This window comes from Aquarana catesbeiana, linkage group LG08, assembly GCF_042186555.1.
Source record: "Aquarana catesbeiana isolate 2022-GZ linkage group LG08, ASM4218655v1, whole genome shotgun sequence".
Classification (NCBI taxonomy): Eukaryota; Metazoa; Chordata; class Amphibia; order Anura; family Ranidae; genus Aquarana; species Aquarana catesbeiana.
Window position 1 is genome coordinate 168738055 of NC_133331.1, and position 26530 is coordinate 168764584.

The 26530-nt window shown below is 40.1% G+C and overlaps 1 protein-coding gene across 2 annotated transcripts in view; it reads right to left on the reverse strand.

The window, feature by feature from the left end:
• Nucleotides 1-274: 274 nt before the first annotated feature.
• CHST3 (carbohydrate sulfotransferase 3) overlaps nucleotides 275-26530 on the reverse strand; it is a 168130-nt gene continuing 141874 nt past the window's right edge. For both annotated transcript variants that reach the window (XM_073596699.1, XM_073596698.1), the window contains 2 exons: nucleotides 14607-14841; nucleotides 275-5902 (listed from right to left, as the gene is read on the reverse strand). In XM_073596699.1, the coding sequence (XP_073452800.1) occupies nucleotides 4648-5902; nucleotides 14607-14743 (1392 nt within the window). In that variant the 5' untranslated portion in view covers nucleotides 14744-14841 and the 3' untranslated portion in view covers nucleotides 275-4647. The remainder of the gene's footprint in view (nucleotides 5903-14606; nucleotides 14842-26530) is intronic.

A 26530-nucleotide genomic window follows, 5' to 3' on the forward strand; every position in this document is an offset into this window, starting at 1 on the left:
GGGAAAGGACTCCAGTGGCAACCTGTGAAGCTCTGGTGAACTCCATGCCCAGTAAGGTTAAGGCAGTGCTGGAAAATAATGGTGGCCACACAAAATATTGACACTTTGGGCCCAATTTGGACATTTTCACTTAGGGGTGTACTCACTTTTGTTGCCAGCAGTTTAGACATTAATGTCTGTGTGTTGAGTTATCTTGAGGGGACAGCAAATTTACACTGTTATACAAGCTGTACACTCACTACTTTACATTGTAGCAAAGTGTCATTTTTTCAGTGTTGTCACATGAAAAGATATAAAATATTTAGAAAAATGTGAGGGGTGTACTCACTTTTGTGAGATACTGTATTTTTAAAAATGCATTGGGTGTTAATGCTGGTGTTTGTAGAGTATAGAACTAATGAGTGGTGGATCTAGATCACCAGTTAATACTGCAAAATAGTGTAGAAGAAAGTGGTTACCGAGAGCGACTCCAAATATCACTTCTCCAACATAAATCTAAAGAGAAATTTATAGGCTGTCCCTACTTGTCCGGGTTTCTTAAGGACACACTATTAGTGATGAATGCTATAACTATGCTGTAACAGTATGATCTTGAGAAAAGTATATATAAAGAAAAGACAAGGTTCAGATTTGCACCTTAACGCTTAGTAATTCATGGAAACAGAACTGCGCTGTGCTACCTTTATTCAGAGCTGTAAAGGTCTTAAGGGACGTCTTGGTATCAGGAATACACAGAGGGCATTATAGTGCCCTTGAGGAGCAAAACACAGTGAAAACTATCTTGATGGTAAATTTATAGCATCTACAGAAGTGTGAACCTGAATGAAGCAATGTATATACAGGCCTCTCTCTTAATCAGAGGCTTGCTCATTGCCAGAAATGACCTCAGCAAGGCTTGCTGGGAAATTACATAAAGGGACATTTATCAGGGGAGTTATCAAAATAGCTTCTAAGCTTCACCCTAAAGAAAATGTGCATTATATGCAAAGGTGGTGATGGGGGTTTATAAAAAGGAATGACCTATCTGTATTCTTACTTACTGGTAGTTCTATTCTGTATATAAATGATTCCTAATACTGTAATGTAGATTCTAAAAACTTTATTTTACATTCAGAATTCAGAATATGCAACGAACTTTGAGTTGTATTTTTTTGTGGCCAACTCACAAATTTGTAGTGGGGATGCCTCCTCTTAAAAACTATCAAGAAATGCTGTATTCCATGCTGTTCATACTCACTTAGGCTGGCCATACATTATACAACTTTCTTGTACAATTTTCCTTTAGATTTACCAATATGAGGTCAGACCTAAACACTTTCAACTTGTATGCAATGAGGCAGGCCCTTGCACTACATAGTTAAAGGTTAATCTAAAGAAAATTGAATAAGAAAATTGTATCATGTATGGCCAGCCTTAGTCACTATGAGATTTTTTTTCTACACTCTGCAAAAAAACCTGGTTAATCCTGCTGTTTTCTATATCCACCTTCTGTTCATGTCCCCAATTCAACTAGGGATTTTGCAGTTGTGTTGGCAGCTCTGCACATGCTCAGTTTTTGGTGAGTTTCTACGCTGAGCATTTCCTCCCTATCACACCTGAGCAGCTTATGTGACTATAGAGTCACACATGTGGGCGTATACACAGTGTTGAAAGACAGCCCACTCCCCCCTCCTCCTTCATGCCCACTAACCAGCAAAACACAATGGAGGTGGAATATTACATGTAGATTAATGGAGGAATCACCTCCCTGTTATTCTAAGACACAGGCTGGAGGGGCATGACACAGTCAGTGACTGGCAGAAATAGAATAGACAATGTAAAGTAAACAGTGTATCTTTAGTATCATTTAAAAAAAAAATCTTTATGCTATAAGCCAATGATCTTCTCTCCCCTATTCTGTATTTTCCTACAGAAAAGCAGAGAACCCCAAGTCAAATACCGTAACATTTTTTTTTATTCTATATCTCACTCTAGATTATAAATCCAGTCTCACTGGATATTAAATTACACGTCATCCTTACTATACAATTACTAAATAAAGACATTCTTTTTAACTCATGATAGCTAAAAAAAACCTGAGACAGCTGTTCGCTTAGTCACATGTACTGAGAGAACATTTTTGTCTGTTCTCCTCTATTTAGCCAGATGCAGTAAAACAGATCAGCTTTTGTCATTTTAGAATGAGAATTTTCAAAAGCAGAATGATCTGAATAAATGTTTTGCCTCTTAACCACTCTGCTATACTACCCTTGGAGAAAGATAACTATATGTGAGAAATGGTAAGATCTAAAAGTACCACAATCCCTTAATCAGCTAACCAGGCAACCGAAAGGACAGAACTTTCAAGGTACATTCAAGGGACTTTCAAGGTACCACAAACCCGATATAAAAACTGATTAAAAGGCTCAATGCACATACATTACATGCTTGACATCCTGGTCATACAGCATTTACAAAGTCCTGCTTATCCCTTACGACCTACTCATAGATAACCAATTTTATATTCATTACTTTACAAATTAGTAAGCTGAAGCTTGCAGAGAAGTAAAGATAGTTTTCAACCTATCTGGATATTCAAGGGAAACACTGAAGTTTATTGCACATTAGGTTAAATGGTTGCACACGATTGATGTAAGTGTAAGCATACATGGAATTTGTACTATTTTGACATTTAGTATGGTATACTAGATGATCTATGTTGACTAATATGATTTCTGATACAATATTATAGATTTAACCATTTCCTGTTATAGCCCTGATGAAGCAGATTAAAAACTTGGGAAACGTGTTGAGAACTATTCTCACTCATCTGGTACACATTTGTAACATTGGATATGTTAAGATCTTGTAGAGTTATTCCACGTGATGGCACAAGCAGCAATGGCTGCGTGGAAAGTACCTTTTCCACTGTGAAATTCCTTACCAAACAAGTCTTTCTCTGGCTAACCACTTTTGCTGGACAGTACGCCACTACACTGTCCAATGCTGAGAAGATCAGAGGTTGTTCTTGATGGAGTATTCTCTTTTTTTTTTAAGAATATATATTATTTATAAGAACAAATTTGTGTTAAATTTAGTGGAGTTTCAGCTATGTTGTCCTAAAGAAACATGTCTAGTTAGTGCATAGATGCTGATTTTTGTGGTTAACGCTTTAAAAAACAAGGTTTACCATGCTGAATATGGCACCACATCTTTTTGCCAGATCTAATTCATTCCTACGGCAAGTGCACCTTTAACCAACCCATTCAATAGTCATTCAAATTTCACAAAACCCTAATATTTTAACAAGGAATGCTTAATTGAATCCTTAATTTACACATATAGTCACATATAACCAAATTGAGGGACATGAAAAAAGACTGCAGTCATGGGTCCCCAGATCTTGATGGAACTGAATGTCAAAGACACTGAAAAATGTTTGTGGTCACTGGGACAAGTAAGACAAAAGTATTTAATGTAAAACATTTATGCTCCAAAAAAAAAAAAGAAAAACCTTTCTAACTTTGGCTCCTTTCCTTCGTCTGGTCCTGTAGTACCCACTGTTCCATGGGTTGGCCCAACTTGGCATGCCAGTCATGTATGCATGAAGAACTTAATGAACCGAATATAACAAAAACCTCCTTCATAAAATATTTAAATTATAGTTTATTCACTGCATTTAACTAATTTTAAATGTTTGGACAAGACCAGCTGCCCTCTGCCCTGTGCTCTAAGCAGTCCTACTTAAAGGCATTCATTATCTCATTACAGACCTTAAGGAACAGAAGAGACAGGTGAGGGGTCTGTATACACTTTATGGAGTGTTAGAATAAACCAGGGTGAGAAACAGGTGGTGCGAATTGACTTCCTCCGGTGTAAAGTATCATTTGTTTTCACATGCAGAACCTCAACTAACGTTGTATGTTAGAACTTCAAGGAAACAAGACACATAAAAAAGTACAGAAGCTGGGTGTGAAACTGCATTAGTTGAGAAAGCTGGGCTATGGAAATTAATCTGTTTTATTTTTCAAGTGCAGCTAAGCTCTGGGTGCAAAAGTTCATTCCCAATCAAATGCACTGCATTTATATGTCTGTTATCACATCCAGGGCACATCTGCTAGAATTATTTCCAAAAGCTATCTTCCCAGGTAAGGAATTATCAAAAATCTATTTTCTTTCAACCAAATGGGCCTTTTGAATAGTTGAAAGGTTGCTTGTATCTAAAGTCTGGATGTTATGGACATTCTGAGAAGCTGCTATATGTAGCAATTTTAGGTCTGCAGAGTCCTTCAGAAGTTCAACTCTTTGGGTGTGTTTCTTTAGTGTAGAAAAAAAAACTTTGATTCAGCTTCACAGATTGACCTGTTCTGGGGAGAGAAAAAGAAAACTCTTCTTCCAGGCAGTTTTCTATACATCAGCAGGAATCATCCACTTTTAAAGCCAATCCAGAAAATCAGCCCTCAGCATCTTCCCCTGATATTGCATTAAGAAGGAAAAGCTTCTTAATTTAGGAAGCAATTCAAAAAAAAAATGCACACAGGCTTTTTAGATGGCACATAGCGGCTCAGCAGGTGCAAATTGCCCCCCTCCCATCTGCCTCCCCTGTTTCAAGCACTAAGTTCAATGGCAGTTTATTCCCGATACATAAATAAGTTAAATATGAGTATATTACGTTACCCAAAAATTAACCCTGTCTTCAAGCAAACTGATAGATCGGTTTGTAAGTGTCTCTAAGTCACTTGCCAACTTGTAGCCAAACAACTGCATAGCAGGTTCACAGACTTCCTGTACTACCTGGGCTAATTTGAAGGGTATGCTGAAACGCCACTTCTCAAACTGTTCTGAGGAGTTCTTTTGGGTAGAATATACGCCACTGTTGCCCTGGGAAGCTTGCGTGTTTTTGATAATCCATTCTTTCACTTGTGGTGTAAGTGTGATTTCAGCAAACTTGTACATTTCTTTGGCCTTTTGAAGAGGATACCTTGCTATGTCTTCATATCGTATCAGCATATACCGTCCTCTAAGCCATTTGGGTTGGCTCAAGCCTAATTCTGCAGACAAACGGATGTTATCACAGTTACCCTTCAGTTTTTGAACTTCATCTTCAGGTATGGGGGCAGCTCCTTCCAAAGCCCATTTTTTCCATGATTCATATTTTCCAGAGAAAGCTACCATGCGTGATGCCAAAACAGCTCTGGGGTCACGCACAAGTTGTATGATTCTCATATCAAGACGAGGATCTTCTACAAGAGTTTTCAGAAACCCCAATTGTCTAATTCGTACTGCTTTAATAGCCACATGATCTTTATTCAAGCATGACTCCATTGCCAGTGTCATATTTAGGGGTCCACACCGGCGATTCTTACAATGATATTTTTCTGAGGCTTTTTTAACAAGGGGGGTGCATACTGGATCTTCACATAAGGACTTGCTGGAGCCCCTGCGGAACATAAACCTAGTAAGATGGTGTTCAGGAGTTGGGGAGATAAAGCTCTCTAAGGTGTAAAGATCACACAGAAGAAGTTGATGGAGAACATCTCTGTACACGATTGCTGAACCTACTGCATTGGCTCCTATTGACTCAAATGTCACAGTTCTTTCAATATGCCAAAGAGGTTCGAACAAATAAAAGATATTGCCTTGCTGGTTAAAGAACTCTCCCACAAAGGATGAACCAGTACGTGTGGTGGCCATCAGAAGTATATGTTTTCGAGTAGATTTCGGAACATCCGAAAGAAATGCGTTGCTTCCTCCAAACTGTAAAGTGACATTTGCCAAACGTTTCCTGAACTGAAAGAAGGCAGAGTCCAGTTCACTCAGCGATGTCAATGAGCCATTCTCTGCGTAGATGATATTGGAATCTGTGCTATTTATCTCAAAAATGTTCTGTGGCATCTGCTTCAGGTTAAGCTTATCTGACACCCTGTAAATCAAAAGAGAAATCATAGTCATTACGACAGAATCATACTGTTTTTTAATCCTTATTAATTGGGTGCAACTATTGTCTCCTGATATTCAGAAACCGTCTGCCTTTATACAGCATCTCACAAAAATGAGTACACCCCTCACATTTTTGTAAATATTTTATTATATCTTTTCATGTGACAACACTGAAGAAATTACACTTTACTACAATGTAAGTTAGTGAGTGTACAGCTTGTATAGCAGTGTAAATTTGCTGTCCCCTCAAAATAACTCAACACACAGCCATTAATGTCTAAACCGCTGGCAACAAAAGTGAGTACACCCCTAAGTGAAAATGTCCAAATTGGGCCCAATTAGCCATTTTTCCTCCCCGGTGTCATGTGACTCTTTAGTCTTACAAGGTCTCCGGTATGAATGGGAAGCAGGTGTGTTAAATATGGTGTTATTGCTCTCACACCTCATGGCAAAGAACTCTGCGGATCTCAAAAAAAGAACTGTTGCTCTACATAAAGATGGCCTAGGCTATAAGAAGATTGCCAAGACCCTGAAGCTGAGCTGCAGCACGGTGGCCAAGACTATACAGTGGTTTAACAGGACAGGTTCCACTCAGAACAGGCCTCGTCATGATCGATCAATAAAGTTGAGTGCACATGCTCAACGTCATATGCAGAGGTTGTCTTTGGGAAATAGATGTATGAGTGCTTCCGGCATTGCAGCAGAGGTTTAAGGGTTGGGGGGATCAGCCTGTCAGTGCTCAGACTAAAAGCCGTACACTGCATCAAATTGGTCTGCATGGCTGTCGTCCCAGAAGGAAGCCTCTTCTAAGGATGATGCACAAGAAAGCCTGCAAACAGTTTGCTGAAGACAAGCAGACTAAGGACATGGATTACTGGAACCATGTCTTGTGGTCTGATGAGACCAAGATAAACTTATTTGGTTCAGATGGTGTCAAGCGTGTGTAGCAGCAACCAGGTGAGGAGTACAAAGTCAAGTGTGTCTTGCCTACAGTCAAGCATGGTGATGGGAGTGTCATGGTCTGGAGCTGCATGAGTGCTGCCAGCACTGGGGAGCTATAGATCATGGAGGGAATCATGAATTCCAACTGGTACTGTGACATACTGAAGCAGAGCATGATCCCCTCCCTTCTGAGACTGAGCCGCAGGGCAGTATTCCAACATAATGACCCCAAACACACTTCCAAGACGACCACTGCCTTGCTAAAGAAGCTGAGGGTAAAGGTGATGGACTGGCCAAACAGGGGTCCAGACGTAAACCCTATTGAGCATCTGTGGGGCTCTAACATCCACCAGCTCCGTGATGTCATCATGGAGGAGTGGAAGAGTACTCCAGTGACAACCTGTGAAGCTCTGGTGAACTCCTCCATGCCCAAGAGGGTTAAGGCAGTGCTGGAAAATAATGGTGGCCACACAAAATATTGACACTTTGAGCCCAATTTGGACATTTTCACTTAGGGGTGTACTCACTTTTGTTGCCAGCGTTTTAGATATTAATGTCTGTGTGTTGAGTTATTTTGAGAAATTTACACTGTTATACAAGCTGTACACTCACTACTTTGCATTGTAGCAAAGTGTAATTTCTTCAGTGTTGTCACATGAAAAGGTATAATAAAATATTTACAAAAATGTGAGGGGTGTACTCACTTTTGTGAGATACTGTATGTATATATGCACTCCATGCAGAAGTACATCCAGTGCCGCTTTATTGGGGCAGCTGTGCTCAAAACATGGGAAGGAGCTTGTACAATAGGAGTAATTAGCGTGTTACTGGTCAAACACTGCATACTATTCTTGGGGCTGCAACACCATTCCCACCTACATGTGTACTCAGCTATTTAGTTCAGTAGAGTTTACCAGGCAAGATGTTTTAGGGGAACTTGGCGGTGGTAAGCTCCCAGCTTAAATGCTAGTCTGAAGAAAGACTTAAAGTACCAATTACTCAATTCAAATCAGATAATGACAGTCCTTTATATCTGTTCTGCAGTACTGCAGTGGGCTTTGGATGTGATACCAAATCTGGGTTCCACCTGTGGAAGCTGAGCTGGAGACTTTAATAATGTGTCTGTATAAGTTTACACAGGGTGCTCAGTTTACATCCAGAGTTCAAAGACAAACTGACAGATTAATTGGCTTCTGCCCATGACGCTATGTATGATTTTGTGCACCTGGGATAGCACATAACCTGAAAGCTTCTATGAGGTACTGATATAATTAAAATATTTGACTGCATGTTGTTACTTAAAAGACATCTACAACTTTTATTTTTCTCTACATAATTTAGCAAACACATGTCATAATTTCTGGACATTTGAAATCTTTCTTCTATACAAGAATGGCTAAAAAATAATTTAATTAAAATTGGCATGAAACATTACTAACTGCAAATTGACAGAAAATATTAAAAAAACCTATATGAAAAAAATGTGAAAAATTAAGAACAATCAAAGCTGATCATCGGGAATATAAAAGACACACAATAATGCAGTTATGCATGCCTTAATAAATCACTGCAATATTTTTTCTTTAATTAAACTAGTATAAGTAACTGCATTTGATTTAAGTAGCCGTTTGCAATCCATTGTACAGCTGCATTCAACTTTGGAAAAAGAGAGGAGCAGGATTAGGAGCCAGTCATGTGGTGTACGCAAAACTGATGACAAGCGATCTATGCTGTCAGGAAGAAAGTGCACAGTGAGCAGAGAGATAACCTCATCAGTCTGCTGCTGCTCTTTTTCTATCTAGTCAGCAGGCTGTCTGTAGGGAGATAACACTACTGAAATGCAAATCCTTTGGCAAGAAACACAGTTACCTTATATGCATTCAATTTGTGTTTATGAGCTATTTGCCTGGAGATCACCTTTAAAGCTAACTCAAAATGCAAATAAAGTTTTGGTTGGGTCCTTCTAAGTGGACCCTGAAAAACAAAAGTGAGAAATAAGTTAGAATATTTCTGACATCAGATCTGTATGATGGCTATGTGCCCAACTTCAGCAAACAATACAAATCCAATTGCCAATTGCTAATTTAGTCAAGGGGCAGATGATTGGGGTGTAAATACTTACCTTATTCCTCACACCTGTAGGCTCCCTCCAGCGTTGTGACCGGTCCCCCTCATCTCCTCTATAAGCTGGCTCCAGTCTCATAAATGTTAATGTGCTTGTGATGTATGTGATGACACAAAGGCTCTGCCCACAGACTGGAGCTTCAGGTGGAGAAGGAGAGTGCTAGAGCCGGCTGGAGCAAGGAATGCAATCTGCTAGACATAAAGGGGTTGATTTACTAAAACTGGAGAGTGCAAAATCTGGTGCAGCTGTACACAGAAACCAATCAGCTTCCAATTTTTTTGTTGAAACTTAATTGAACAAGCTGAAGTTGGAAGCTAATTGGCTACTATTTACTACAAGATTTTGCACTCTCCAGTTTTAGTAAATCAACCCCCCATGTGTGATTAGATTGGAATTCCATACACTTTTTGTTAATGCTTTTATGTTTTGGTAGTCTGGTCTCAGTGGTTGCTCATTTGTTCCATTTGACAAGGGAGCTCCACCAGTCTTATAACCAGAATTACACACAGTTAAATGGAGTGCCTAAAAATACAATAATGGGGGAGGGGTGTACCTTCGTCCTATTAATTTGGAGAAAATATTTTGTATTGAGGCCACAGTGTACTTTAATGGTACCATACAAACGCTTGGGAAACAAATAATGAATAAAAAAGTAGAATTTTATTCAAATTACAACAACATATTAAAATATGTACATAATTTATTTATAAAAGCTCTGTAGAATATCTCAGATGTAACTACATGGACTGAGTTTACCAGTTTACCCAGTAGAAACTGTATTTAGCATGCTCAATAAAATTCAACTTTTTTTCTTATTATTTGTTTCCCAAGTGTTTGTATGGTACCATTAAATTCCACTGTGGCCTCAATACAAAATATTTTCTCCAGATTCACACACACCTGACGTTTTTCTTTGATTGTGGCAGCCGATGATGCATACCCCCCCTCCCCCGTGTCGGGATCTCCATCCCCATGATTAAGCTCTGAGGAGCGGAGCAAAATGTTTTGGGGAGATGGCCTGCTGGAGCCCAGGCTGAGGTTGCCACATACCATCACTAATGGGTCTGCTTCGATGTGCGGCTACAGGGACATCCACTTCAACACACATTGGAATTCCAGGCTATGGCTACTTATGCACCTGCTTCCACCCCCCACACCCCTTTTCAAAACCTATTCTAACTACCCTGTGAAAGAAAGATGCCTATTCCTACCTATTGTGAGGGTGCTCCAGTGCTCCAGTCCGGTCACATGCTCTCCCCAGTGGCCGGCTTCAGGGGAGAGGAGAGATGAACGACAATGGCTGAAATGCCTGGGCTTACGTGGGGCATCCGTTGTTGGCTGTCCCTCCCCTCCCCTGAAGCAGTCGCTAGGAGTCGATCACGTGGCCAGACTGGAGCACTCACAAAGTAGGTAAGTATAAGCACCTGCCTTTCACAGGGTAGTTAGAATGGAAGGGGGTGGGAGCAGGTTTGAGCATAGGCAGCAATAGCCTGGGATTCCACTTTAGCTCTTGCAGCGCAGGGGCAACTACAAGGGTGGATTTTGTAAAATTCCTGGAGTTGGGCTTTAAAACAGGTCTCAATCAGACAATGATGATCTAGATGAACTGAAATACTTTCTGGAAATAAATGCCACTCCAGGCTCCCTTGTGTAAAGGCCAAGGCACTAGTCACATGGTTTGTGCTGTGAGCCTTCTCCTGTAGCAGAGATTACATGACCAATTGCCTATACCTTCAAATATATGGCAAGCACTGAAGGGAACCGGGAGAACACATGTGAGAATAGGTACATGTTAACATATCAGTAACTACCACAGTCCCTTTTTATGGACTCAGCTAAGCTAGGTCCCAGAATTACTCAGTGCTTTCTATTCAAACATTATTTGTAGTTCTAGAAGCACAACTAATTAAGTGGAATTAAAGTTGGTGCCCCGTTCCATGTCTCCACCAATTTTCAGTCCTGGTGCAAGCATTTCTAAATAATGAAATGGAAATGGGTAGTATATTATGAATGCACAGAGATAAATGACTAACATTTAGTGAGAGCCACACATCATAGTATAGAAACAATGGAGAATTATTTTCCTGGCAATGGGGAGGTGAATCACATGTTGCGGTAAATGAAATCTACACAGAAAGAATATTGGCAAAGTATATACACATTTCAAATCTGAGCGTGTTAAGCCGATTATATTAGAATGTTGTTTGTTTTCATGTAAGGTCTGCTTTAAGAAAGCCAGGAGGGGTATGCAGGTAAGGGACCCAATATCTCAGGCTGGGACTTTGAAACTTCAAGTCGGTGAGGAGAGACCAAAGGTAGCATGAAAGGCCAGTCAACCAGCATTTTCACAAGAATAGGTCAGAAACCTTCTTATTTTTTTTTCCTCTTTGAATTAGCTCTTGCTTCAGATCAGGGGTCCCGAAACTCTTACAGACCCCCAGCATATCTTCATCCCACTTTTGCTAAAATGAAAAAATCATCATCATCACCACCACTACCAGTCCTAGTAGGCACAAGTATATCTCCAAAACATGTCAATAGCTTGGGTTTACTTTACATATGGATAGCTAAGAGCAGAATAGCTGAAAGAAAATCATAAGGATTTTATAATTTATACAAAAGCTAGAAATCACAACTTCACAAGCTAAATACAGCAAGGGAGATTTGTTGCTGTTGTTTTAGTACAATCAATATATGGCATATTTACTGATAATGTTACTTAGGGGTCTATTTATATAAAAAAATTGCCGTGCTTGAGCATTCGCACTTCCGTTGTGATTGATCCCTGTAATGTGTCTAAAATGCTTATTTCCTATGATTGTCCTCTAAATCTAGTGTCCATAAGGCAATATTTTCCTGAAATACCTCAATCAATAATAATACATTATGGCCCTAGATAGAGCTGATGATCATAGAAAATAAACATTATTCTCAACAAGTGAGGCATTCGCACAGCAACGTTCTTTTATAGATAGACTCCTAAATGTCATCTGACACCTAAAACAGATTTCTCACTTTGATTTCAGATGAAATAATGAGGACAATCCTGTTTTTTATTATCATTATTATTATTATTCATATCATCAGTCATCCAGTACCCCCCTTCAATTGGTTTCAATCCCTCCAAATGCTATGTTTCAGATTAAAATAGACCATGTGTCATCTAGTAAGGACAAAGATGTGCAGGTTAACATTTAGGAAGATGCGGCATGTGACTCCTGCATGAATCAAAGTCCAATTACATAATTAGGTGGATATTATGTGCAGTTATTTGTAAAAAAAAAAATATATATATATAAACTAATTAACAGCTGAGTAGTTTCATGTGTTTCTCACTACATCATGGTAGCTGACAGTGAGTCACATCTAGCCAGCAGAACAAAGTACCCCGTACATTCACTGAGCTATCCTAAATTAAACTGGAAAAACATTTTCTTGCAGCTGCAGTGACCAATCTTTCAGCATCTTTAAGCTATATATGCCTGAACAAGTCACATCTTTCACAGAGATTATATCTGGGACAGTTAAAAGCAAAACTCTACTTACACTACACTAATTAGTTAGGGTCCAAATACAAAGTCTTTTTTAGAATTTCCCCTTAACTATAGCAAACGAATGTTGATTTGCACAAAAATGTTGAAATACATCTATCCTCATGCATTCACTTATTTGTGTTTATTTCCTTTAAAAAAAGCAGAAAGGAACTTTTTAAATCTTTTATGTGCATATCTTAAAAATGTACGCTATGCACACAATACAGGAAGTGAGAACAAAACCATCCAAAAAGCTAACTTTATTTTGCTGTCTTTTCATCATTAACATACCTACACTAAATGCGTTCGAGTACACTGGCACATCTGGATGTTTATGTGTCACTTTCTTGTAGGATCCATTTAAAGTGACACTAAATGCACCCTAAAAAAAAAATATATATATATTCTATGTATTCCTAGCTCAAAAACAAACTACCTTCTGTTGCTCTCAGCTGCCTCCAAATTCTTTTTTTTTTTTTTGATCCGACTTCCTGTTATGCCACGTGCACACGATCGGAATTTCCGACAACAAATGTTCAATGTGAGCTTGCTGTCGGAAAATCCGACCGTGTGTAGGCTCCATCCGACATTTGCTGCCGGCTATGCCGCCGGCAAAGCGCCTCTGCAGAGGCACTTTGCGGTGGTTTTTAACAATTTCCCGGCCGCTAGCGGGGGTAAAACCGCTTTGCCGGCGGTATAGCCACGCTGTCCCATTGATTTCAATGGGCAGGAGCGGTGAAGGAGTGGTATACACTCCGCTCCTTCACCGCTCCGAAGATGCTGCTAGCAGGACTTTTTTTACCATCCTCCCAGCGCACCGCTCCAGTGTGAAAGCCCTCGGGGCTTTCACACTGAAGACAAAGCACCGGCACTTTCGGGTCGGTTTGCAGGCGCTATTATTAGCGCAATAGCGCCTGCAAACCGCCCCAGTGTGAAAGGGCCCTTGGGGTTGTACTCACTATTGTTGCCAGTGGTTTAGCTATTAATGGCTGTGTGTTGAGTTATTTTGAGAGGACAGCAAATTGACACTGTTATACAAGCTGTACACTCACTACTTTACATTGTAGCAAAGTGTCATTTCTTCAGTGTTGTCACATGAAAAGATATAAAAAAATATTCACAAAAATGTCAGGGGTGTACTCACTTTTGTGAGATACTGTATATTAGGTGAATGGTGAAGGATTAGTTTATATATTGCCTTACAAATGGCAGTGTAAATGATCCCTTTGGTGTTCAATTACACTTCCCTGGAAGTGACCAATCAGCTTGTCCGTAGAAGGTTCTGTTGTAAACAAACTGCCTTTTAGAGTGTCTTTTAAAGGTACTAATCAAAGAGAATCTGAGTCCAGCTGCTCCAGGTTCCATTTGAACTAAGTAACAAAGGGCTGTCTGATGATGGTTATGTACATCACACTATAAATTCTGCATTTCTGCCTCTCTGTTCTTTTACAAGAGCAACTTCAGTTGTTATCCTGTATTGGTCCCCTACTGACTCCCAGGTGGTCTGTTTTACCAGCCATGATGAAGGAAGCTTGTTGTTGAAATGTTGGTCTACTTATTCTTAAAAAATAAAAATTGTAATATAATTTCTAATCCTACTTTCCTCCCTGAGAATTTGGTGCCCACGCCATTTACATTTAGGTACACCTTTTTGTGCCACCACACTACAAGTCTGCTACCACTGAACTGTTTTAATTTGATCCAAAAGTTTTATCTCCTTTTATTCTCAGACAGGTACAATGTCTCACACAAACTGAACACTACAGACAGCGTGCCAAGTGCCAACAATACAGACATGCTAATACAATTGAATATGGCCAGTTTTAGTCTATTGTTCTGCCTTGTAATCATGTCCAAGCACTATACTTTTCTTGTATAAAATATATAAATAAAAGTGTTTTTTGACCATAACAACAAATTCTCTTTTCGTTGCCCCTCCAACATAATAAAATATCAGCTTAATGTGGAAATGTTAATAGTTCAAGAAATGTCCCTATTTGGAGCCCAGCATGCTTCTTTTTCATTCATTTGCATTCGTGTAACAGGCAGTTTCTGTTCACCACATAAATTGTTTTCTAATGTCTTACTTTGAGATGATCTTGTTTTCCTTCTCAATGATGACCAGCACCACCACAAGGACCAGGAAGAGAGCATATTTGGCCTTCAGCCTAATGGTCCTCAGCAAATTTCTGAGGTCCATGGGCAGGTTTTGTAATCTATCCATGGTAGAGAAATTTTCCAATGGAGCTTTCCCTTTTTTCTTCTGGATGGAAAGATTTGCCTTAGCCCCTTCATTCAGAATATTTCATCTCATTGGTTCTTCTAAAAGATAAAACAGCAATTGTGAATATTTAATAAAGACTATACAGAGTCATAAAGAATGTCAGATTCCCTTGTAATTTTTGATTAGCAATCTAATTTTGAACCCATTAAGGGCTCAGGTTAGGTTGCATGTTTTCCCGTACATTTTTCTACCATACATACATTCATATACTGTGCATTTTGTTGCTTACTGTGCTGCCTTAGCTTCAGAATAACAATATTTTTTTATGGGTACTTCATACGGTATTAGTACATTTTATTTAACATTCAATATAATGTTTATATGCATTTAGAGGACATTTTTAAATGTACATATTGTAAATGCAGGTAATGATTTTCCAGTGGTGCCATTCAAACTGAACATTTAGGCAGGCCATACGCAGAGCAAATTTGGGGTTGCAGGAAAGAAATTTGCTTGACTCCTCTATCAACACAGACAGACAGGGAACCCCTCCCACTGAGCCATTGTATTCTCCCGGTGGAGGGGGGATCCCTCCCGCTGAGCCATTGTATTCTCCTGGCGGGGATAACCATCCCAAGGAGCCATTGTATTCTCCTGGCGGGCAGGCTGTCACTGCCGGGAGAAGACAGTGATTATTGTTAGTGGCTATACCAGCCGCTAGCGATGATCATATGTAAAATCCGGCAAGCTGGTTGTACTCAATTTCGATCAACTTGGGTACATTCAGCCTGCCCAAACTTGGTTCGAATCTCCTGCTGAACTGGCTGGGATTCGAAGCGTCTATGGCCGGCCTTACCTGCATTTAGGTGTTTAGCTCCATGTAGAGAAGACGGAATTCTGTGCAACTGGGAATTGATTAGAAATTCTAAACTTGGCTAAATGCAGCTCAATGCGGCTAACGTATAAATGCAGCTAAAAGCTTTAAAGCAGGAAAAATAAATAAATAAATAAATTAATTAATTAATAATTAAACTTCTTATATAACTTCTCCTTCATTTATAAAAGCTACATTTAGGAGTGCCAGTGTGAATGAGGCTTAAGTGTGGATTCCACGACCCTTTCTTTTGAATATCAGCTGTGTTAGTAGGTTGATGAAGATGTTTATTAGTGAACAGGAGCTCTGTGATGTAGACAGAGCAGCCAGTTGGGAAGGAGAATTGGCAGGTAAGACAAAAAAGAATTCAGTGCTTTAAAACTTGGGTTAGAATGATGACTTTGCATTAGCACGTTCCTGATTAGTATTACTGAGTGAAATGAATGTTGAAAGCAAATTATGAGGCTGTAATTGCTGGACAGACATAGGCTTTATTTGCATTATCATCATTTTCTATCCACTGTTAGCACTGGGAACATGGGAGCAGCAGGCTGAATAGACCCTAGTCAGTATTAGAGCCAGAGATCTCCCAAAAGGTTCCAAGGAATTCCCAGACCAATTAGGAGGCTAGTCCTCGAGAGCCAGTGTTTAATCAGGAAAACGGTGAACATGATAAACACGCGGATAACCATATGAACCTTGTGCTGGTTGACAGTACAACGGTAATCACTGTAGTATTGGGGTGTTAGTACAGTGTTTCAGCTTATCAATCATTTTCCCAGTGGGAATTCCAGTAACTACTGTATTAGCCTGAAGTCTGCCTGATGTCTTGTGCTAATTTATGCCTGGGAGTCTGTCAGCAGACTTTTACATTACTTCTCTATCATCCTTTTCCTGGAAAGGAAAAAGACATATGGATCTTATTACAACACAACCACACACATATGGACATTTACCCTGTGTGCAATAGAATTACATCTTCAGAAATCTTTCTCGTGTCCACATGATTCATAGAAAACGAAGACCAGGTGGTAAAGCTGAACAAGTATTGATTTAGAACTATAGTTTGTACTGTAAGCCTATTCTGTAACAGGTAACCTGTAATTTTTTTCCAAATGAAGTCTACAGATATACAATTGCCACCGCCTATCTCCTCCCAGGGCTGCTCATCTCCAGCAGGAAATGTGGATGGGGGCAGTAATCAAACTGTGACAGGAGGCGAGAGCACAACACAGCACACCTCCTCCTCGCTTTGTAGTGGCTTCCCCATGTAAGTTTGGGGGGGGGGGGGGGGGGCCTATCTGTGCTGGGAAGTGTAATGGGGATTTGGGTAGGGGGGATATGTGCTAGAAGGAAGAATGGGGGGGTATGTGCTAGGGGGATTTGGGGGAGGGAGGGTTGAGCCAGGAGAGGGGATTTTTTTGCTAGGAGGGGGTGGGGGATTTGGGTAGGAAGGAAGAATTTGTGCTGGGGAGGGGAAGGGGGTTGTGCTAGGAGGAGGGATGTGTGGGAATTTGCCCTAGGAGGGGGATTGAAGAAATAAGATTTGTACTGGGAGGGGAGATGGGGAGGGGGGATTTTGTGCCAGGAGGGGGTGGGGGAATTCAGGCTAATAGGAGGGATTGGTGGGATTTGTGCTGGCAGGGGGATTTGGGAGAGATTTGTGCTGGCAGGGGGATTTGGGAGAGATTTGTGCTGGCAGGGGGGATTTGGGAGAGAAGATTTGTGCTGGGAGGAGGGATTGGGCTGAGATTTGAGCTAGGGGTGGGATTGGGGGGGGGGGAGATTTGTGCTGGAAAGGGGGGATTGGAACTGGGATTTGGTGTAATATGTGCATTATTGTTTGGGGAAAATTTTGCCTTGAAGATGGGATTTATTTTTTTTATGCATGACGGAATGTTTGTGTCCACTAATAATGATTTTCATGTATTTTTAGTGAAAATAGGGGCCTGTCAGGTAGCCGGTACGGGGTCCCCTGATTTGTAACAGCGGCCCTGAGAAGGGAGCAGGAGATTTCCTGGTTGCAGCACCAGAGGTCTGACTCAGTAGGGGCATGTCAGAATTTTGCACTGCTTCCCAAAACAGGGAAAGAGCCTCACTCTACATCTGCTGGCTGTTTTACAAGGAAAACAAACTTTGGCTCTTTTACACAGGCATTGAATATAGGTGGTTGGATTGCATTTTTACTGCTTCACTGCTTTACTACTGCTTTACTGCCTATCATCACCACCTAAAAGTGTTAACATAGGATGGAGGTTTACAAACTGCAGCACTAGCGTTGCTTTGTTTCACGGTGAGGCAAAAATAATGTTGCCTGCAGAGTTTGGCAGAGGTTGATGCTTTGCAAATGCCTTTGTTCACTTCTACTGAAACGCAGCACAGGTGCACCACAACCGTACTGAAAAAGCATCAAAAAGTGATATTTTTCCATTTTAGCATTGTAAAAAAACAAAAAACAAATCTCAAAGGGTGTTTGAGGAGCATTGCCTGAAACGACTTGAATGCCTGTGCAATGCATCTGAAGTTCTCGTTAAAGCTATAGGTGCATTAATTCGCATTAAAGGCTGCTTTAAAATTCAGTGCCGGTGTGAAAGAGCCCTAAGGGCTAGGTCACGTTAGCATTGCCTTAAATTACATTAATTGACAACTGGTAAGGAAACAAAGCAACGCTAGTGCTGCAGTTTGTATACCTCCATCCTATGTTAACACTTTTAGGTGGTGTTGATAGGCAGTAAAGCAGTAGTAAAGCAGTGAAGCAGTAAAAATGCAACCCAACCACCTATATTCAATGCCTGTGTATCATCTCCTCACCATATACTTTAACCCCTTGAACCCTGCACTAGGTGCCACAATTCAGTTAAATGGGTCAATGAGACACCGGGGATAATATTTGCCATGCATATATACTCCCCTCAAACTGTGGTTGCAGGAAAGAAAATCGCTCCGTCTATGGCCATTCTTATGCCCTGTACACACAGTCGGATTTTCCGACGGAAAATGTGTGATAGGACCTTGTTGTCGGAAATTCCGACCGTATGTGGGCTCCATCACACATTTTCCATCGGAATTTCCGACACACAAAGTTTGAAAGCTTGCTATAAAATTTTCCGTAAACAAAATCCGTTGTCGGAAATTCCGATCGTGTGTACACAAATCCGACGCACAAAGTGCCACGCATGCTCAGAATAAATTAAGAGATGAAAGCTATTGGCTACTGCCCCGTTTATAGTCCCGACGTGTGTGTTTTATGTCACCACGTTCAGAACGATCGGATTTTCCGACAACTTTGTGTGACTGTGTGTATGCAAGACAAGTTTGAGCCAACATCTGTCGGAAAAAATCCATGGATTTTGTTGTCGGAATGTCAATCAATGTCCGACCGTGTGTACGGGGCATTAGGCTTTGCACACCTTTTGTTTTTATGTACCTAGAATACATTTTGCCGATTTAAACTAATGATTCAGTTGAGCTTTAGTGGACAAAATGCTAATCTTTTGGCAGGTAAAACAGCCCAATGAGAAATATGACTCAAATCAATGTTTTACCATAGCCCAAAATATATGGATGCGGTCAAGTACTTTCTGAGACACTAATCTGGATCAAGCATGGAGATCAGGAAAATAAGGATGAAGTCAGAATTTGTCATCTACACACTTAATCCAGGTCGGTGACTGGGAATGTACTTAAGCCGATGGATCAGTGTGATGGCCAAGGAACTAGTATTTTCAAGAGGAATCAACAATGACGACCACACTTCTTCTGTACAAGTTTAAAGCACACAGATTATGTTGCCCATTATAGAATCCACAATCAACCAGCATAAAAAAAGGCATACGCCAGCATAATTTTGCAGCACAGCAGATGATAGACATTTTATTGCAATATACAGATGAGCAGAGACAAATCAATTTTTATAGGACATCTCAAGATGAAAAAAAAAAAACTTAATCTTGATTACTACCACCACAGCTTTATTATAGCTGCTCGGATAAAACTCAAAAATATTGAATTTTTTTTGAAATCTTGCATTTTTATAGTTAGTGAACCATTTCATAAATCCTATATTCATACATATACAATACATTGCCTGTGAAACACTCAAACACTGCCAGAAAAAAATTGTATCATACAGCAGCTGCACAGAAATGGGATTAAAATGTGTTCATATTTTGTTAACCGCAGTGAATAAATCGTGAAGAGCGGGCACAAGACATAGTTATTCTTCAGCCACGCATTGGTGGCCAAAACTGAAAAGATCTTTCTTATTTTATTACCCAAAAGGTATGCAAATTTAAAGGAGAACCCCTCACCATAGTTCTGATTGTCGGGAGCAAGTGATACAAAATATCATAACCGTCCTGCCTTTATCTTGTCCTATGCTGCATCATTTTGGATGCAGTAATCCTCCAAATACTAATGCTTTTAGAAAATGTTTCCTAAAGTAGACTGTGAAATGTGTTATACCAAGACACAGGTCTTCTACCTGGAAAACTGTGGACATGCTATGAATGCAGGGCACCATGGCATCTTAAGAGGGCGCTGCCACAATACCATTTAATCAATATGTACTGAAGCAGAAAATGGAGCTGACATCAATGTGTGACTCGGAGAAGAGGCAAAGACAAACAAGACCCAGTGGGAGAGATTTACTAAAACTGGAGCTCTCAGAATATGCTACAGCTGTGCATGGTGGCCAATCAGCTTCTAGCTTCAGTTTGTTCAATTAAGCTTTGACAATAAGACCTAGAGGCTGATTGGTTTCTATGCACAGCTGTGCCAGGTTTTGCACTCTTCAGTTTTAGTAAATCTCCCACTCCATCCCATGTGTCACACGAACACTAAAAAATAACTGAAAAAGGTAAGAAATAAAAAATGAAAAAACAACATGTGGAGGCCTCTATGGGTGATTATGGACTGCCATCTATTTAGAGCTTACACCTACTTTAAGAGATGGTTAATATTAGAGTGTTGGATTTAAGGTTAGTGTTAGGCTTAAGGGAGTTATTGTGAGGAGGACAATCAGCTACAACATCACTGTCTACACTGGGACCTCTGCAATGTAAACTGAAGCTGGCCATACACTAGTAGAATATACACTAGTAGAATTAAGACCATTTGTTCATTTTATTAATTGTTAGTGGGGTCAAATGGTCAGTCATTTTTGACTGCAGTAACTAAAAAATGCAATGAAGCAGAATGTACATTTTTTTCTCAAATAAACACAATTCTAGCAGTTAATGTGGTTTTTGTTCCAAAAAGTCTATTTGTTCCAAAACTGAGTACTCAAAGCAATAAAAATGTTGAAGTGCCTTCGAACGACATTTGCCAAATCATCAAATGTACTTGGAATTTTTGTGCAAATATCATCAAAATGTCTACTAGTGTATGGCCAGCTTAACAGTGCAACCTCTTAGTGTTAAAAATAAAGTATCATCTCCTACGGATAATGTCCCAATATAAGGAACCCACTAAACAAACATTTTCCATTATAGAAGTGAGCGCCATGGTATGTGCACACACATCTAAGCCACAAAACTAAAACAAACTATAAACTCACAGTAAATATGTCAATTTCCAGATTGTTTCTCCTGTGCCCCATCAAGCGTATCCATCGTTATACTGGGCACAAAATACTAGGCAAAGGAATCAGAAACTAGACAAAATAACAAACAGGCACTGTTTTAACAAGAGTACAAATCATTATTACACTCCATGGGACAAATGTATCAGAATCTTTATCGCACATGACACCATAGCAGTGGATAACTAAAGGGGTACAGACTTGTTTAGTCAGCAAAGTAAATATTCACAGAGCATAATGAAAAAGATGAAGCTGCTGTGTCCACCTAAATTAACCAATCATATGCTAGCAAAATAGTTTTTCTTTTTGTTTTCCTTTTGCACATGATTGGTATTTAAATTGAACCTAGGTTCACCCTATTTACTATCATTCACTTTGCTATGTTAGCAGCCCATACTCCTTTAGCAAATCAACCCCCCTTTGAAGTCTAGTTTTACTGGTGGCTACCATTTCTTACCTGCTTCTGAAAATGCCACCTGCCTGACTGTTATGCTGACCTTCTGACTTCAGTACAGTTTGGCTGATGCACCACCTTGAATCCTTGTTTTGGGTCAATCATGCAAACTATTGAAACCCAAGTGTTAGCATGACAGCCAGGCAATTTGAATTTGTAGAATGAGAAATCAACAACAGAAGCATCAATGTTTCTCTCAAGGAAGGGTCTTCCTAAAAAAAAAAAAAAATTCCTCCCATTACATTTACATTTTGTTTGTATATAATATATTTATTAACAAAGTGTATCTATTATTACTGTTTCAGCTTCCATATGTTCATATGTCTGGCAAGATTTCCTAGTGTACCAAGATTTATATTTTACAACGTCTTTTTCTCTTCAGTTAGTCATCAAAGGTATCATGTTGACAATGCTTCTACCCCGTTCAAGTCAGAATTTGTTCCTGGCTAACACAGTATAATACTCTTTTTGTTTCTGACGGACAAAATGACACGAAAGCGTCTTCAGTTCTAGAAAAAAAATGATACTGCTACTTACAAATTCACTTTGCTGATTTAGAATCTTAACAAGAACTGTAAAATTTCCAGATTAACAATTTTTGTCTTAATTCATTTTACAACCCAAAGTTGCTTTGGTCTCTGTGTTTGGCAAGCCAGTACAAATTCAAAGGTGAACTTTTTTTTTATTACAGAAAAGACATGCAATGGATTCTCACTTTCCTCCTTGCAAACTCTTTACACTTGGCACTGAGCCACGCATGTGCAACTCAGCATACAAAGCCAGCATCTGCCGGATTTCAGGATGAATTAACTCCCTGTTGCAGGTGCGGGAGTTATGTCATCTCGGCCTAGCCAATCAAAATTACCTAAGATCCTGAATCCAGAAGAAGTCAACAAGGTTGCACCCATCGCATTTCTATTGGAAGCTGAATATATTTCCTCTTTAAAGTGATTGTAAACCTCTAAAATGAAAAAATGAACAAAGCACATCCCTATAGTGTGTACTTCAAAACTAATAGGGGGCATTACATAAACAAATACTGTATATCAATCACAAATATCCTTACCAGTAACCAGTTCCAATACCAAATGTGAAATCTCCCTAAAAAGAAGTATCTGTATACCATATATAAGTGAATGTATACACATATACCATAAATAGATATACTATATTATCAAAAGTATTGGGACACCTGCCTTTACAAGCACATGAACTTTAATGGCATCCCAGTCTTAGTCCGTAGACATAAATATTGAGTTGGCCCACCCTTTGCAGCTATAACAGCTTCAACTCTTCTGGGAAGGCTGTCCACAAGGTTTAGGAGTGTGTCTATGGGAACATTTGACCATTCTTCTAAAAGCACATTTCTGAGGTCAGGCACTGATGTGGACAAGAAGGCCTGGCTCGCAGTCTCTACTCTAATTCATCCCAAAGGTGTTCTATCTGGTTGAGGTCAGGACCCCAAAATCGCTCATCCATGTCTTTATGGACCTTACTTTGTGCACTGGTCCAAATCATTTGGTAGAGGGGGGATTATGATGTGGGATTGTTTTTCAGGGGTTGGGCTTGGCCCCTTAGTTAAAGTGAAGGGAACTCTTAAGGCATCAGCATACCAAGACATTTTGGACAATTTCATGCTCCCAACTTTGTGGGAACAATTTGGGGATGACCCCTTCCTGTTCCAACATGACTGCACACCAGTGGGCAAACAAGGTCCATAAAGACATGGATGAGCGAGTTTGGGGTGGAGTAACTTGACTGGCTGCACAGAGAAAAAGCCTTTGATCTGTGCATTTTAGAAGGCTGTAGAGAAGAGGGAGAGCTGCAGATAAACAGTTACAACATGGAAAGGAAAGACACCCGCGCTATATATGCAGAATTTTAACACAATCAAGAAAATAATTTAAATTGATAAGGTGAAAAATCAATAAAATTTAAATACCAAAAGCAGCCACTAAAAGGTGAGATACACACACTAAAGACAATCAATATAGGGAGCAGCGCTGTGAGTGTTATATGCTTATAAAATTAAACCTTTGTAGCTATAAATAAACCAATATGGTAAGATAAATAAATAACACAAGATTGAAATAATTAATATCAAAAGTTCATAATCAAAACATATATAATTGGTAGCAGTCCTAATCCGTGATCAAAATCCAGATAGGTGAAGTGAAGTGGAGAGACATAGGCAAGGCCCCAGTCTAAAGGCAGGAATGCAAGTAGGAAGTGGATGAATCCTTCACCGCACCACTGTGATACTGATAAAAATGCGCGCTTACCAAACGGCAAGCATAGAAGAGCTTGCGACCTTAACTCGGTCGGGGCCTTTCATGGGATGGAGACACCAACATACCACTCCGTAAACCTTGAGATAAGCCCGCTGTCCACCAGGTAACAAACAATCCCTGTATTGTGGGGATAATAAACTCCTAGCTAGGGGTTGTTCTCACAAGAAGTGCCCCAAGGAAAAAAAGGAGAGCAACATAGCGTAATCCTGGTCAAGTATTTAATAAAGGAGATTAAAATCAAACTTACAATGTGGTAGATACACATAAGCATAGAGAGCCGGCCGGCTAGAAGCGAACACCCGTCCTGCAGTCGGTAGATGCAGCACGTAACTAGGATAATGTATTTAATATCTGTGTATCACCTGAGGCTAGCCACTTATATAAATGTTTGTAATAGCTTTAACCTCCCTGGCGGTTTTCCCGAGTGTGGCTCGGGGTTAAAATTCAGGACCATTAGCGGTAACCCCGAGCCACACTCGGGATTGCATCGCAGGATCCTGGTGCCTCCTTACTTACCTTGTCCCCGGGATCCTGCGATGTCCCCCGCAGTGTCCGCGGGCTGTGTCCTGTTCCGAAGCCTCTCCGTGCCAGGCTCCGTTCCCTGTGAGCGGCGCGACGCACGGGGGCGGAGCCTGGCGGCAAATTAAAAAAAATGTAAAAAGCATAACACATACAGTACTGTAATCTTACAGATTACAGTACTGTATGAAATCATTTCACATCCCATTTGTCCCCAGTGCTCTGGCCCATGCCCTGCATGCAGTTTTATATTGCATATACTGTTCTTTCTGCCTGGAAACTGGAGATTGTCCATACAATAAAGAGACTGCGCTTAGGACATATATAAAGGTGTGCAGCCCCCCTAAAGAAACTCCACAGGTGTTTCAGAAATAACTGTATATGTATATATGAAAGTGGGGTAATGGCGCTCCCTCGAGTTTAATCAGGCAGATATATGGTATGCTAAACCACCAATAATTAAAAATATATATAAACTCCACATACACCCTCCACGTCCGTGTGTGTGCAGATAAAAAAATTAAAATAAAAAATAAAAAGTATATGAAATCTAATAATATTATAATAATGTGGTAAAAGGGCTATCCTGTCAAGCCCTATTTAGTATGAAGTGGTAGGTACTTAATTAAATAAACTCAACTTATATATGTGCACATTCCAAGTAATGTTCCAAAATACCCACAAGTGCCAATGAACAGGTTAATTGCAGGCTGGTTGAACACCCAATCCCACATTAGGCCTTCACCATAATTAACCTTATGCGTAAACCAAACCAAAAACAAAAACAAAAGTGCTGGTTACCGACAATAACCTTATATTAATTACTAAACATATTCATAAATAGTCCAAAACATGTAGATCAGTCCGTGATTGTGAAATAAAACTCCAGTGCAATGTGGAAGCACCCCAGCCAAAAAACTTGGAAACAGACTTAAATTTGTGACTTCAGTGCGTTCAGCGTTCTTGGTGACTTGGTGCTCCCCCTCAAGGGTCCCCACTCACCGAATCCATCCACCCCAGAGGGGTAACTCGCATAAGGAATGTAGTCTCTGCGATCCTCCTGCCGCCACGATAGGTAGGTTTTCCAGGAAAATCCTCAGCATATGCAGATGGAGAAGTTTTAATCACTCATGCAGAAAAAAAGGGGGAAAGATGGACTCCTATGGTGTAGTATTTAGATTTAATCCAAAAAAATACTTTATTTAAAACTTAAGAATAAAAAACTATAGTCCAGATCAACTGGCTATAGAGTTGGGCATCATACAGATAAAAACAAAAAACATGAAGTAATAAGCACACCGTTATCCTAGGTATGCAGCAAATAATGTGCCTTGCACAACCGCTCACGTATATATAACAAGAACCTGGCCAGGTAGCTCGTATCCCGAGGTGGAATTAGGAAGCGTATGCGTTCCACCTGCGCTCCACCGGCCTAGTAAGCGGAAATGACGTAGCGTGCGTGGCGCCGTCGTACGCGTTTCGTCATAGACGTCCTCAGCGACGGTCTGCTTCCCAAACCTACCTATCGTGGCGGCAGGAGGATCGCAGAGACTACATTCCTTATGCGAGTTACCCCTCTGGGGTGGATGGATTCGGTGAGTGGGGACCCTTGAGGGGGAGCACCAAGTCACCAAGAACGCTGAACGCACTGAAGTCACAAATTTAAGTCTGTTTCCAAGTTTTTTGGCTGGGGTGCTTCCACATTGCACTGGAGTTTTATTTCACAATCACGGACTGATCTACATGTTTTGGACTATTTATGAATATGTTTAGTAATTAATATAAGGTTATTGTCGGTAACCAGCACTTTTGTTTTTGTTTTTGGTTTGGTTTACGCATAAGGTTAATTATGGTGAAGGCCTAATGTGGGATTGGGTGTTCAACCAGCCTGCAATTAACCTGTTCATTGGCACTTGTGGGTATTTTGGAACATTACTTGGAATGTGCACATATATAAGTTGAGTTTATTTAATTAAGTACCTACCACTTCATACTAAATAGGGCTTGACAGGATAGCCCTTTTACCACATTATTATAATATTATTAGATTTCATATACTTTTTATTTT